This window comes from Schistocerca americana, chromosome 4 (genome assembly GCF_021461395.2).
Source record: "Schistocerca americana isolate TAMUIC-IGC-003095 chromosome 4, iqSchAmer2.1, whole genome shotgun sequence".
Taxonomy (NCBI): domain Eukaryota; kingdom Metazoa; phylum Arthropoda; class Insecta; order Orthoptera; family Acrididae; genus Schistocerca; species Schistocerca americana.
In genome coordinates, this window is record NC_060122.1 from 821,762,304 (window position 1) to 821,777,176 (window position 14,873).

Here is a 14,873-nt window from a genome sequence, read left to right on the forward strand (position 1 = left end):
TTTTTTTTTCAGATATCCCCCACCCCCCAGGGAAAGTTAAAGTGGTGTCTGCTCTTGGACGTTCTGTCACCCTCTCATGGTCTGAACCTGATGACGATGGAGGCTGCAAAATTGGAAATTATATTGTTGAATACTACAGAGTTAGTATGATTGTATATGTGTTGACTCCAGATAATAATTTGATATTGTAAACATGGAATACTACATCTTTTACTGTTAACTTGTTTCAATAAGAAAGATTTTAATTATTGAGTTAGAGGAAATGTACATGATATGAAGGAGAAGTGAAATACATATGTACCAATAGAAACAGTAGGCACATTGCCTCAGGTTTTAATAAAATGTGAGTGTTTTCAATTTCTTCCAGTTAGGCTGGAATGTGTGGTTAAAGGCTGCCACGTGCCGTCAGCTAAGTACCATCCTTGGAGATCTCATTGAAGGTTCAGAGTATAAATTTAGAGTGAAAGCAGAGAACCCTTATGGAGTGAGTGAGCCAAGTGAAGAATCAGATACTGTATTCATTCCTGACCCTAAGCGAGGGTAAGTAATAGCATAAATGATTCAAGTAGTAACATATAAAAATTGTAAATTGGTCAGCCTTTTTTGCTGCCTCTCCAGCTTGTGCACACATGTCATTTTTTCTCTTTTTTAAATGGCAATTCTTTAATGTTTTGTTCATTAATCTTCTGAGTACTTCATGCTACTTATTCGTCTGATGTCTTAGCATTCAGAAACTGTTGTTTTCTCTTTCTAGGTGTGTCTTATTATTTTGATTGTTTTTCTACAAGTGAACATGGGCAGGCATTTGCAAAAATTAGTCCCATTTGTAGTGCGATATTCATACTTAGCTGAAACATTTATTTTAATGCTCAGTTACACTCCCAAGTAGTAACTTTATAAATTGTTGTTTTTAGAAAAGAATTTAGAGCTCAAAATCAGTATTTTCAGCACATCCTAGTCTCTTTTTTTTCATATAATTTTCACTACTGAAGATCTGAAAACGTAACTGTTGTAACTGAAGAGTCAGGGAATGGAGGTAAGATTTTTTTAAATTAGTGGTGTCATTAATTCTTTTATTTATCCATGCAGAATAAAGAAAGATTTATTCTTCACCACACAACATTTTTAAAGTGAAAGGGTACATTTGAATTATTTTAGTGAGTGTTTGGTTGTTCTGAGAAAAGGGCAATGAGAGATAAACACAAAAAAGTCTGTGAAGCATTAGAAGTGTTATATAAAATGATGGGAAAACATTCATCCACCCACAGCAAGGAAGACGGCATCATATAAAATATAATTGTTCTTAATAGTGAACAATGACATGTATTATAACAATCAGTCTTAAAACTGTATACATTGTTCTTTATTGAGATTGGGGCTGACAGAAAATGCAAAATGGCTATGAAGGAATGGCTAGGGGACAAATGCAAATATATTCCATTTATTTACGTTTGACTACTTACAGAGGAATTTGTTTGATTGTTAAATATACAATTAACAATAATGTTTACAGTGAAGCTTACAAAATTTAGTTTATGGGACTAAATTTTGTAAACTTCAATGTAAAAAGTATTCTTAGTTGTATATTTTACAAACATCTGTAAGTAATAACGTCAATCATATTTGTTTCAAATAGTTTAGCTATCTTGTAAAATGGATGTTTTAGTAACCAATCACACATTTTAACTTTAAAAATATTGTAGGCAAATGTCTGAGCAGATGCTGGAAGTTCATTGAAAAGTTTTAAGCACATTATTTTGAGTGAGTTGTGAGTTTGTGTCTCAGTATATGAAGGTTCTGTTTTCCTCTGGTATTGCTTGGATGTATAGTCTCTCTAGTGTTGAACTCAATTATGTTGCTTTTGCTATAAAGCAATGTTGTGTATATGTCTAAATTAGCAACAGTTAATATAGGCAGCCTGATAAATGCAACAGTTAATATAGGCAGCCTGATAAATAGGGGATGGCAGTGTTTCTTTGGCGTAACTTTACTCATTATTCTGATTATTTTTTTTTTTTTTAATTTTTAGAATTTCACTGACATAGCAGGAATGTCCTCATAGCAGTGTATCTAGGAAATGTGTGACTGAATTAGGCCAAAATATGCAACCTTCAGATACTGACCAGTGACTGCATCTGTCAGTTTCCACATGAGATAGGTTAGTCTTGCTATTGTCTTGCAGAGATGGCTAACATGTTCCTCCCAGTTTAGATCTGAATGAGTGTGAAAGCCTGAGAGTGTTACTGATTTACTTTCCATAGCTGTAGCCAAACCCAGAATTAGTTCCTGTGTTTTATCAGGATTACATAAGAGTTCATTGTAAGAAAACCATTTCAATGCTAGTTGTCATTTTTCCTCTGTTATCTGATACAGTTCTGTCATTTCAGGGTGCATATTGAGTAGTGTTGTGTCATCTGCATAACACACTATTGAATCTGCTCCTACGTGGTTAGGCAGATCATTAACTGTTATGATGAACAAAAATGGAACTGGGATCGAGTCCTGTATCACTCCAGTCCAAAAAGGACTATCTGTTTTTATCTGATACAAACTGCTTTCTGTTACTGAGATATGACTTGATTACATATAAAGATGGGTTGTGTATTCCATAAAATGCCAGTTTTGCAAGTAAGTTGTTAAATGGTACACAGTTGAAACCTTTGCTGAGATCACAAAGTACTCGTACTAGATCCTTATGTTCAAATGCAGTTAACGGCTGGTTATCAACTTCAGTGACAGCAGTAGTAGTGTTTTTGCCATGTTGGAATCCAAACTGTCTGCTGAAGAGGAGATCATGCTTTCCAAAATAGCTATTTAGCTGGTTGTACATTACATTCTCACAAACTTTGGAGAAAATTGGGACAATAGAAACTGGTCAGTAGATTTGAGGCAAATGCTTACTTACATTTTAGAGACTGGTATCACCTTAGCAATTTTGAATGCATCAGTAAAAACTCCAGATTCTCAACACATAATAAAGATGATAGAAAGAGGTTGACAGATGATATGTATTTTTTTTTATAACATAGAGAGCTAACAACCGTCCATACTTCTGGAGTTTGAGAACCTTGATGCAGCTTTTATAATATCCTTAGGATGACAACATTCCAGTCGAAGCCAAACCCCATAGGTGGCTCCGCACCAAGAAGATGTAAAGCACAAGTGCCTTTTTAATTAATTTTGTCTTTCAGCTTGCTCACAGAGGTTATAAAGTAATCATTTACTTCTTCAGGGTCCAGTGCTGCATGTTGTGTATTGGTTTGGGACTTTTCTTCATTGGTGGTGTCCCATGTTGCTTTAAATTTGTTGGGAGCACCTTCTATGTAATGTTTGGTCAGGGTCAGTTTGTCTTTGTAGTTCTTTTTATATTATAAGTAAACTCTATAAGAAGTGTCCTGTAACTCATACTCTTGTTTACAAGAATTTTTATTCCATCTGAGGATATCTTTCCTAATATGAACCGGCTCATTTGTGTGCTATTTTAGCTGTTTCTTTTTCTGTTGTGCCTAGGTCTAATTTTGATTAATGGTGAACAAGACTACCATATTTCAGTGAGTTTTTTCAGGAAATTATCAAACACTGCTTTCCCCAGTGCCCTTCTTAGGTTGTGTGTTTTATATGAAGTGCCCAATAACATCAACTATTCTGCCAGTAAATAGATTAATACATTCATCTTTCCGGCCCCTTAGCCATGTAGCATTAGACTTCATGATGGCTGATATGTCTGACTTAGACAACCACAGTAGAATGTTGAAATTAAAGATTCAGTGTCTGCTAGTGCACCACTAACAAGTCTGATGTCATATGTATCTCTAGAAAAATTAACCATAATGTTATCCAAATAGCTATTATTCTGTGTGGGCCTGTAATTTGTATAATGTAGATTTGTGATCTCACTATATTAAAAAATGTTCTTCCTTGTTGGCCATTTCAGTGTTAAAATCACCACAGATAATGACAGTTCTCTTAGTTTTCAAAATTTTTGTCATAAGCAGTCAAAATCTTTCAAAAAATATATTTACATCTCCTACAGATCAATATTAACTAACAATTGCAGTATTCTCTACACTAAGTTGTATGCAGCTTAATTCCCCATCTAGTTCAGTACTGTAAGAGCTAACGTTTATCTTAGAAAATATTTCAGTACCTCAAAAATATTAGTGCACCTCCATTCTTTCTTTCACATCTGAAGTTAGTCACCAACAGTATTACCTTAATGAACTTAATCTTCTGTCACTCATTGTTCTGATACACATTCAATGTCAACATTTTCAATATTACAAAAATGCTCCAATTCTAATATCTTGTTCCTAATGGAGCAAATGTTCATTTGCAATACAGTAACTGATTTATGATTATTGTTTATTGTCTGTAAACATTCCCCCCCCTTTTAATACTGCTTCTAGTATGTAGCTCAGGTCCAAGAAGTTTGTTGCTTGTTGAGTTACTGTATTTTATCATAAAAAATTCATGTTATTATTCAAACCACTACTTTCATAGGCAGTTTTATTCTGTTTGAGTCTTTCTTTAATAATTTCACTGACACAATCACACAAATGCTTTTTCCATTCTTAGTTTAGGTGGAACCCTTGCTTGGTGTGGAGGCTATGCAGCAGTTTACTAATATCAAGGACATCACAATTTGTGTATTCAGCTCACAGTTGTTTTATTTTAATGTTTGTTCTTTAAATTTCTTTATTTGCACACTAACTATAAATTATATCATGCCTATGTGGCATGGTAGCAACTATTGTGTTTCTTGTTTTATTCTTTTTTAGGAAATTCTGCAGAGCTTTTACACGGATATCTGCTTCATTTTTCGCTATGTCATTGGGCCCCGTTATGCATAAAACAAGGTCATTTTGTTCTGTATTTTTCATCTGAATGACTGTTTCTACAGCATGTTTAGTTCCCACTTGATGTTTCATCACACTAGTGACAGCTACGTCTTCATTTATTTCTTGTAACATACTTGATAGTTCTTGCCATGGATGTCTACAAGAAAAAGCATACTACTCTTTTTACCTGATGATTCTCGCTTCTTATTATAATTTTTTTAATGTGACTATTCATTTTTAGTGCATTGTTTTTAGCAAGTTGTCAATCGTTTGCACAGTCCTTAATGTGGTCACTTGTTTGCAGAACATCATTTATTTTTATTTTTTTTAAATTTTTTTTTAGCCCTACATGTATCTTCTGTTACAGAGTTCATTGTTCTTGTTGCAGCCAAAGTCCTATCTTTGTGAAACTCTTCTTTCCATTCGGACACTTGATAACTTTTGTCTTGTGTCACTTCACTAGGTTTTTGCTCCATCCATAGTTCCTGGTTTTCATTCATGATTGTATTGCTTTCACTTCTTTAACTGCTGGCTAAGAATTGTAAGCTTGAAATAAGTTCTCTTAAATTTGTTACTTCAGTGTTGCAATTCTTGCCAGTTCCCTTTTTAACCATATAACTGTAGCTTATCTCATATTACAATTACACAATTTTACACTCAAAACCACCTGTAGATGCATACGTAACTAAAGGAAAGATAGATTCTGCCTGTAGGAAAATTAATGAGGCCTCTGGAGAAAGCAGAAGCAACTGTATTATCTAAAGAGCTCAGATGTCACATGAATACTAAGCAAAGAAGGGAAAGCAGAAAGGTTGCAGGAATACATAGGGGATCTACAGAAGCAAAACAAACTTGAAGACAATACTGCAGAAAGAGAAGAGGAATTAGGTGAAGATGAGAGGAGAGATATGGTATTGCAAAAAGAATTTGACAGAGTGCTGAAAGGGCTAGGTGGAAACAAAGCCCCTGGAGTACATGACATTGCATCAGAATTATTGATATCCTTGCGAGAGCCAGCTATAACAAAATTATTCCACCTGATGTGTAAGATAAATGTGACTGGCGAAATACTGTCAGACTTCAGGAAGAATGTAATAATTCCAGTTCCAAAGAAGGGAAGCACTGACAGGTGTGAATACTACTTAACCATTGTTGCAAACAACTGACACAAACAGACCAACCTTGGTGAAGATCAGTTTAGGTTCCGGAGAAATATAGGAAAACACAGGGTAACACTTATTTTATGACTGGTTTTATAAAACAGGCTGAAGAAAAGTAAACCATTTGTAGATTTAGAGAAAGCTATTGACGATGTTGACTGGACTACACTGTTTGAAATTTTGAGGGTAGCAGGGATAAAATATAGGGAGCAAAAGGTTATTTCCAACTTATAACTTGTACAGGAACCAGACTGCAGTTACGAAAGTTGAAGGAAGTAAAACAGAAATCATAGTGAAAAGAGAGTTAGACAGGATTGTAGCATATTCTCTATGTTATTTAACCTGTACATTGAGCAAGCTGTGAATGAAACCCAGGAGGAATGAGAAAAGGGTATTAAAGTTCAGAGAGAAAAAAAGAAACCTCTGAGTTTTGGCAATGACATTGTAATTCTGTCAAAGAGCGATAAGAGCAGTTGAGTGGAACAGACAGTGTCTTGAAAAGAGACTGTAAGATGAACATCAATGGAAAAAAAAAACCAAAAGGCAGCGGAACATAGTCGAATTAAATTAGGTGATGCTAAAAGTAATAGAAGAGTTCTTATATTTGACCAAATTAAATATAAAATGCAGACTGGCAATAGCAAGAAAAGTATCTCTGAAAAAGAGGTGATTATTAGCATTTAATATAAATGGAAGTGTTATGAAGTCCTGCCTAAATGTATTTGTCTGAAGTGCAGCCTCATACAGATGAGAAACATGCACCACAGGCAATTCAGACAAGAAGAGAATAGAAGCTTTTGAAATGTGGTACAATAGAAGAATGCTGAAGATGAAACGAGTACATCAAGTAACAAATGAGGAGATACTGAATAGAATGTTGGAAAAAAGAAATTTATGGCACAGCTTGACTAAAAGAACGAATCAATTCTGATCATTCTGAGGTGTCTAGAAATTGTCAGTTTGAGAGGACGTGTGTGTGTGTGTGTGTGTGTGTGTGTGTGTGTGTGTGTGTGTGTGTGTTGGTAGCTGGGTGTGAGTGGGTGGGTGGATGCTTGTGTGCAGGGTTGGTGGAGCAGGGGTAAAAATTGTAGAGGGAGGCAAAACTGTGAATACAGTGAGTAACTTCAAATGGATGTAGGTTTCCATTGTTAGGCAGAAATGAAGGTATGACAGACAAACATGGAATGCTGCATCAGACCAGACTTCAGACAGAACACCACGCCACCACCACCACCACCAACAACAACTACAACAGTAACAACAATGCAACATTGGTCTTACTGCAATATATCAAATGCAGGTTTCATATCTCTGTACAAGATTATGTTATTTTGACAATTTACTAACAACTAAGTTTCTCAGATAACCTTTCTCTAATGTACTAATTAATTAACTCTGATGCCTAAAAATGAACAATGTGAAGTTCATGGAGTTCTCTAAACCAATGATGTATGGCCTCCAGCTGGTACTCTGAATGTGCCTACGCGTAGACACATTCGGAGTACCAGGTAGAAGGACTGGTGGCATACATAAACACATTCAGAGCACACAGGGGCAGGTACAAAGGCACGTGTGTTAACACATCCAGAGCAGTTAAAGGGTTAACTGCATGCTTATTATGATAATATATTATGAAGGGATAGCTTAATTAACAGAAAAACCATTACAGTTGAAAAAAATATGTTCACTTACACAATTTAACTGATGCCTACTTACCACTGCACACTATAGATTTGTTCAGACTCACTCATACATACAGAAGGAATGTAGTTACTGCTGTACCATAAAAATAGAAGCTTCTGTTACTAACTTACTATGTTTTTATCTATAGTATCAATTATACATCATTAGGGCACTCGTGTTCTGATAAATTATGGGCTTTAACAGACAAGGTAAATTTTCAATTTATTTTTGGCATTTTGCAAACTTCATCATCCTCATTTTATTCCTATGGTCTCATCTTAAGGATTTTTCTGTAAGAATATAAAAATACTGTCCAAACCTTTGAGAGGGAGACAGTGTCTACTTGGGAAATATGTTTACATTTTTGTTGATATTATATATGCTAAATTCATCTTAAGCTCGATTAAAATACTAACTATGAATGTCATTAAAGAATGAATGTGCTGGTTTGGAATTATTAAGAACTGGCATGTCTTTGTGGAAGACTCCTAGATTTTGCTCATGTACCTTCCACAGACACTAAGTGATGTGGTCCTCAAGGAAATGGAGTAAGTGAAAAGATCTTTAATGTATTTTCATTTAAAAGGTAATAAAAAATTTGTCACAAAATGGGTCTATGACTATTCTTAGGCTATGATAGTCATGTGACATCAAAGAGAAGAATCAGTTTATAATGCTTATTTACACAGATCACATAAATGCATTGAAGGTGTACAAATGTCAGTTTTTCCATAACAATCACATAATCTGATATTATGAGTAATATATATATATATCAGTCAGTTCTACTAAGAAATTTGTCAGTGGAGTTGAAAGAATTGACCACCAATAAGTTCTTTATGTTCCTCTTAAACTGAACTTTACTAGAAGTTAAACATTTTATGGCTGCTGGAAAGTTATTAGAACTGTGTTCCTGAATAACGGACACCTTTTTGGACCAAAGTGACTTTAAACCTTTGTCAAAATTAGTCTTATTTATAATGCTGTCTCCATAAATGAGTTTTCAGCTTGAAAAAGAGATAAAATATTAATGACAAATTTCATCACATAAATACATTGGAAAGCAGTAGTTAGGGTCCCCAGTTCCTCACTGTTTAATGTCCATGAACATTTCATTAAGTAATTTTTCTAAAACTATACTTGATTTGCTGTTTATTGCATTATTTGTACCACCTGCAAACAAAACAAATGTGGCATCTAGTTATGTTAGTGATAAAAGGTCATTGAGTTACACAAGAAGAAGTAAAGGACCTAAGTGAAATCTTGTGAGACATTAAATGTAATTAATTCCCAGTTGGATGATGATTGATAGATTAATACAGGACACAATTTGTTTCCTGCCAGAGAGACACAATCTGATTGTGATTTACATGATCAAAGGCCTTTGACAGATGACAAAATATAGTAGTAGCCCATAATTTATTATATAATGAATTAAATATGTACTTGCTGCATGTGTAAATAGCTTTCTCAATACTGGAATGCTTTAGACATCCTATTCTTCACTGAGCACCTTATTTTCCTTTCCCTCTTTCAATCTTGTGTTACACTTCCTAAAAGTGCCTTCTTCTGAGGCAGTCAGCTGGCACATCAAGAAATTCATTCCATATCTCTTCCTTCACACCTTAAGGGGGTAGGACGTCAAACGGGCCGACCTGGAGCAGGAGAGGCACCACAGGACATTTTAATTTCCACTATCTATACTTTTACAAATAAATTCATAAAACTTTGAAAGCATGATCAGCAAGGATTCAGGATTCATACTCATAGCAGTGGAAGCTCAAAAACGTAACAAAATACCTTTTTTTTTTATATGTGAAATTTCATCATTTTTTCACTTACTACTGGCTGCATTTGTTGCTATAGGTACACCTTTCTTCCTAAGTAAGAGAGATTCTTTGATGAATTTTGCACAGCATACAAACTATAGTTACATGTGTATGAAACTCTAGAGTTTATTTAATTTATGAAAAAATGAATGAACTGTTACATTTTAAACTTCATCTTTAGAAAAAACTTCAATTTTATAGTTAATTATCTCAATTTTTACCATAGTTTTTAATATATTTGGAAAATTCTAGAGTTTCATACACCTGTAAGTACTGCTTGTATGCTGTGCAAAATTCATCACAGAATCTCTCTTACTTAGGAAGAAAAGTGTACCTACAGAAAAAAATGCAGCCAGTAGTAAGTGAAAAAATAATGAAACTTCACATGTAAAAAAAAGGTATTTTGCTACATTTCTGAACTTCCACTGCTATGAGTGTGAATCCTCAATCCTTCCTGGTCATGCTGACAAAGTTTTATGAATTTATTCGTAAAAGTATAGACACTGGAAATGAAAATGTCCTGTGGTGCCACTCCTGCTCCAAGTCGGCCCGTTTGACGTCCTACCCCCCTTAATGCCTGAAAAAATTTCTTCATGGACAACAAAAAATTACATCACTATAAAAGTACCCAAAACACTCAGGACATGACAGCACCTGTCAGAAGTGCTGGTAGCTTCACATATAATCTGTACCTACTGGCACTGGTACACAAAATCAAAACCTTACACTTATTAGAGTCACACTGGTATGATGTGATTTCAAGACACCTGGTGTTAAGGGGTTAACACAAAGCTTTTGAAGGTTTGGCTACTTTCTTCTTACATGTGAAGTAAGCTTACTTCACACATTACATCATCATCACCATAACTGCTCATCTGATAAATATATATCATTATGACATATCTGTTAGAGCAAAAACAAAACTGGTTTATGGAACATAGTACTTTATAGGCCCAACTTAAGATACAATGAAGTACAGGTTGTGCATAGCACTGGACACATTGAATGGACAACAGTAATACAGGTTACAGAATAGGCCAACTACTCGTTTGCAATCACTTACATAATATTTCTTTGGCAGCCCACCAGAGCACACCAGAAGGCTGACCCAGGTGATCTCTATAAGTGGGACTGTGAACTGTATGGATGCACAATCTCTGAAATCACACACATTGTGACTGGAGGTACATCACTCCTCCTTTCCAGACGTGGAAAAACTGCATACATACATAAAAACACTAGGCACAAAAAATAGATGGTACAGATAAAAAGCACTGGTACAGAAAAAAAACACTGCTACCAAAAAAACACTGGTACCATTAAAAAAAAGCACTGACGGCAGGCACTGGTGAGTAGGGGCACAAATGATGAGGAGGCAGTCTGGCGCACTGTGCTCCCTCTCATGAGAGACCATAGGGCAGGACTGGGGATGCACCCCCATAGCAATGTCTTCGTTGAGGTCAGTGGTCAGTGCTGGAAGCGTCAGCACAACAGCTGTACAGGACTCAGTAACAGAGGTAGTGACAGCTGCAGTTTCCGATTCAGTGGGGGCTACACTCACAACGGCAGTCGAGGAGTGGGGGTAGAGGCAGGAGCGTCAGACAGTGATCTGCCAAGCAACAACCCCTACTGTGGCGTGAACCAGATCGTTTGCGACTCAGGAACAGTCTTTGGTGGCAGTGGGGGCAGGGGAGATGGTGGTCCCTCTGGAACAGACCCAGCTGGGCATGCTGCAACTGGATGTCCACCATTAGGAGTGTGGATTATGCACAGGTGCCAGAACCGGCAATTCTTGATGGTGGCAGGAACCCAGTTTGGCTACCGGCAACAACCACGGGTCCAGACAGGTGCACCCAGCCAGAACCACCGTGGAGCCAGTGATGCTGGCAGACGATGTTAGATGCAGCAGGAGAAGGAAGATCTGTGGTTAGTGTCCGTGTAGCAGTTCCACCAGCCTCTTGTCCTCCGCCAATGTGAAAAGATACGAACTGAAAAAACAATCTAAAGCAGTTTTAGGGGACCTGCTGGATGTGTACTTCCGTATCTGAGTTTTAAATCTCTGAACCATGCATTTGGCCTCACCATTAGATTGAGGATGTAATGGGGGAGCTGTGAGATGGCAAACACCAGTAGCCTGACAAGAAGATGCAAATTCTTGAGAAACATATTGGGGGAAATTATTGGTAACCAAGGTATATAGAAGTCCCTCAATTGGAAAAATCTTAGAGAGAGCTGAAATAGTGGTGACCATGGATGTGGATGGACAATGGGCCATGTAGAGAAACTTGGAATAGGCATCCACTACAATGAGCCAATGCCAATTTAGAAAGGCCCAGCAAAATCAACATGTATATGCTCCCACGGGTATTGCAGTGTCAGCCAGGGGGAAAAAGATGCCCATGGGGGCACCTGTTACTAAACACAGTGAGTGCAAGCAGTGGTAAGCCATGTAATGTCCGCCTCTACACCCAGTCAATACACATACTGGAGGGTCAAAGCAGAAAGGTGGTGCTGGAGGGGAAAGTAATTGTGCAAGGGATTCGAGGCACAGCCTGGGGGCTTTTCCAGCCAACCATGCTGCACAAAAGAGAAGACCCGACAAAGTACAGGATCCATGGTGATGGACAATGCTGTCACTATCTAAATAGAAACAAAGCAACTCATCCTGATTGAACACTGGGTCCAGCTCAATCAGAAAGTGAGATAAGGTATCAGCACTGGCATGTTGCACTGTCAACCGGTAATGGATCTGATAATGGTAACAGGAGAGGAAGAGAGCCCAGCACTTCAAACGATGAACTGCCTTGTCTGGCAGAGAAGCCAAAAGGTTAAAAATAGCAACCAATGGCTTGTGACCCACGATTAAATGGAACTTAAAACCATACAAAAGACATGAAATTTCTTGAGAGCTAACACTATCACTAAAGGTTACTTTTCGATCTGAATATACCACTGCTAAGTGGGAGTTATACTTAGAAGCCTAAGTCCTCATATTTGTGTGCCAACACCATGCCCATGCTGAGAGCGATCTGTAGCCAACATGAGATGCTGATCCAAATGAAAAGTGGCCAGCACATGGCAGATTGAAGCTTAGATTTAAGCAAAGCAAATGCTTGCTCACAAGCTAGGGACCAGAAGAAAGGCACATTTTTATGTAAAAGTGCATGTATGGGCTGAGCAACAGTGGATGCATGTGGTAAAAACTTTTGGTAGTACGAAACTTTACCTAGAAACGCCTGCAGTTGCTTAAAAGAGTTCGGCCATGGCAGAGCCGCAATTGTATCAGTGTGGTGACGTAATACCTTGACCCCTGTATGGGAAACCTCAAAACCTAGGTACTCAACTGATGGCTGAAAAAACTGAGATTTGGCAAGATTGCACTTAAGACCTGCAGACTGCAAAACAGAAAACAATGATTGGGCAATGTCAAGGTGGTCTTTGGTGGAAGAACCAGAACCGGCAATATCATTGAGGTAACTGATGTTGCCTGGCACAGAAGCTGTTAGCTGTTCTAGAAAATGCTGAAAAATTGTGGACACACTAGCGATGCCAAAAGACAAGCAATGATATTCATATGGGTGGAAAAGTGTATTGACAACAAAAAGGCACCTAATCGTCTCATCCAAGGTGAGCTGGAGGCATGCTTCCTACAAATCAGTCTCGGAAAAGTAGTGGTCATCTGATAGTCTTGCAAATAAGTTGCCAGGACAGGGCAAGAGAATGTATCTATAACGGACTGTGCATTAATTGTGAGACTGAAGTCCCCAAAGAGGTGAGGCTTACATGTCGGCTGCTTTACAATGACCAATTATGTAGCACATTCACTGGAAGAAATAGGCTGAATGACATCAAGCAACATCAAACGGTCTAATTCAGCCTCGACAGAGTTGCGCAACAAGATAGGCACCTGCAGCACTAAAAAAAAAATGGACTCTTTCATGTTAATGTGGGCCTGAATACAAGTAGCACAACCAAGCCCAGGGGAAAACAGCAATGGAAACTCAGAGCAGAGGGACTCCAGTTGATGGTATGGAACGATCTCACAGTAAATTTACCTCAGTGGCAATGGATAAGCCAAAAGCATTAAATGCCTCTAACATGAACACGTCTGCAATATGCGAATGATTTACAATAAGGAAGGTGAAGGAGGTTAACAACAAATCTGTAAGAGGCAGGAGTGAAGAACTGACCTAGGATCAGAGCTAACCAACTTCCCTGAATAACTTGTGTGAGGGGAGGGGAGCCCAAATTCACATAAAGCCAATAAACAATTTGCTTGGGGAGACAGTCATTTAGAAATACAGTTGATGTCCATTGGTACTACTGTGTCTGGCTCATTTGAAAAGGAATTCCACTCTGATGCAATGTGGCCTTTCTTTTGACACTTCTTGCAAACAGCTCAGCACTTAGGACATGCAGCAGACTCGTGTTGGATGAAGCAGTGCGTGCAAGACAGGAGGCAGGCACTTGGCCACTATTGTGACATGGCCTGTTGCTCCTACGGCTGTAACCAAAGCTGCCCCATTTGTTGTTGAGTCGAAGGTTTGTACTGCTGCAGTGGCTTCCCCATCATCCTCAACACTTGCAGCACGCCTGACAAGGATTAACTGGACAAGTTCTGATACCTCCCACCATGCAGCAATCTTACCACCTGCAGCTCCTGACACTTCCAAGGACTGTGCTATATTAAGCACATCCGTGTCAGATTCTGACATTGAAGTGCTTTTTCACAGACTTCACTATCTGGGGCCAGATGAATAACAACATCACATACCATGTGATCAGCATAGGATTCATTATGTGTACTAGTGACAAATTTACAGTGATTGCTCAATCCACATAATTCTGCAGCCTAGGCTTTGTAAGACTGGTTTGGGTGTTTCTGACAGTGGTAAAATTTTACAGGCATTGCAGTGACATGCATTCTGTCACGGTAATAAGTTAAGAGGAGATAACACATTTCATCAAATGATAAAGTGACCAGTTCTTGCAAAGGTGCAAGTAGGCTTAACGACTGACATATGCACAGCAAATGGCAGGAAAGAAAGAAAACCCTACACAGGTTTGTGTTGCCCATGCAAAAAACCTGGAAATGTTGGTGTAACTGTATCTTGTAGGAGTCCAGTCTTCAGGTGATGCATCATATGCCAGAGAGAGTGATGATTGCACCAACGGAAGAGTAACCTGCCTTGTGGATACCACTTGACTGAGAGTGGCAGTGAGAGCTTGCTGTTCCACAAAAGCTTGTTGCTGGACAGTGATATGTTGGAGTATTTCTTGCGTTGAGATGTTTGTCAGGTGACTTAGCAGTGACACTAACACACAGAGAAAATGTAACCTTCACTCGTCACCAAGTTTGTTAT

General features: G+C 37.9%; 1 protein-coding gene across 1 annotated transcript in view; it reads left to right on the top strand.

The window, feature by feature from the left end:
- Nucleotides 1-14,873, top strand: part of LOC124613014 — a 252,827-nt gene that overhangs the window by 145,363 nt on the left and 92,591 nt on the right. Inside the window, exons 6-7 of the mRNA XM_047141567.1 lie at nucleotides 13-140; nucleotides 368-540. Of these exons, the coding sequence (XP_046997523.1) occupies nucleotides 13-140; nucleotides 368-540 (301 nt within the window). The remainder of the gene's footprint in view (nucleotides 1-12; nucleotides 141-367; nucleotides 541-14,873) is intronic.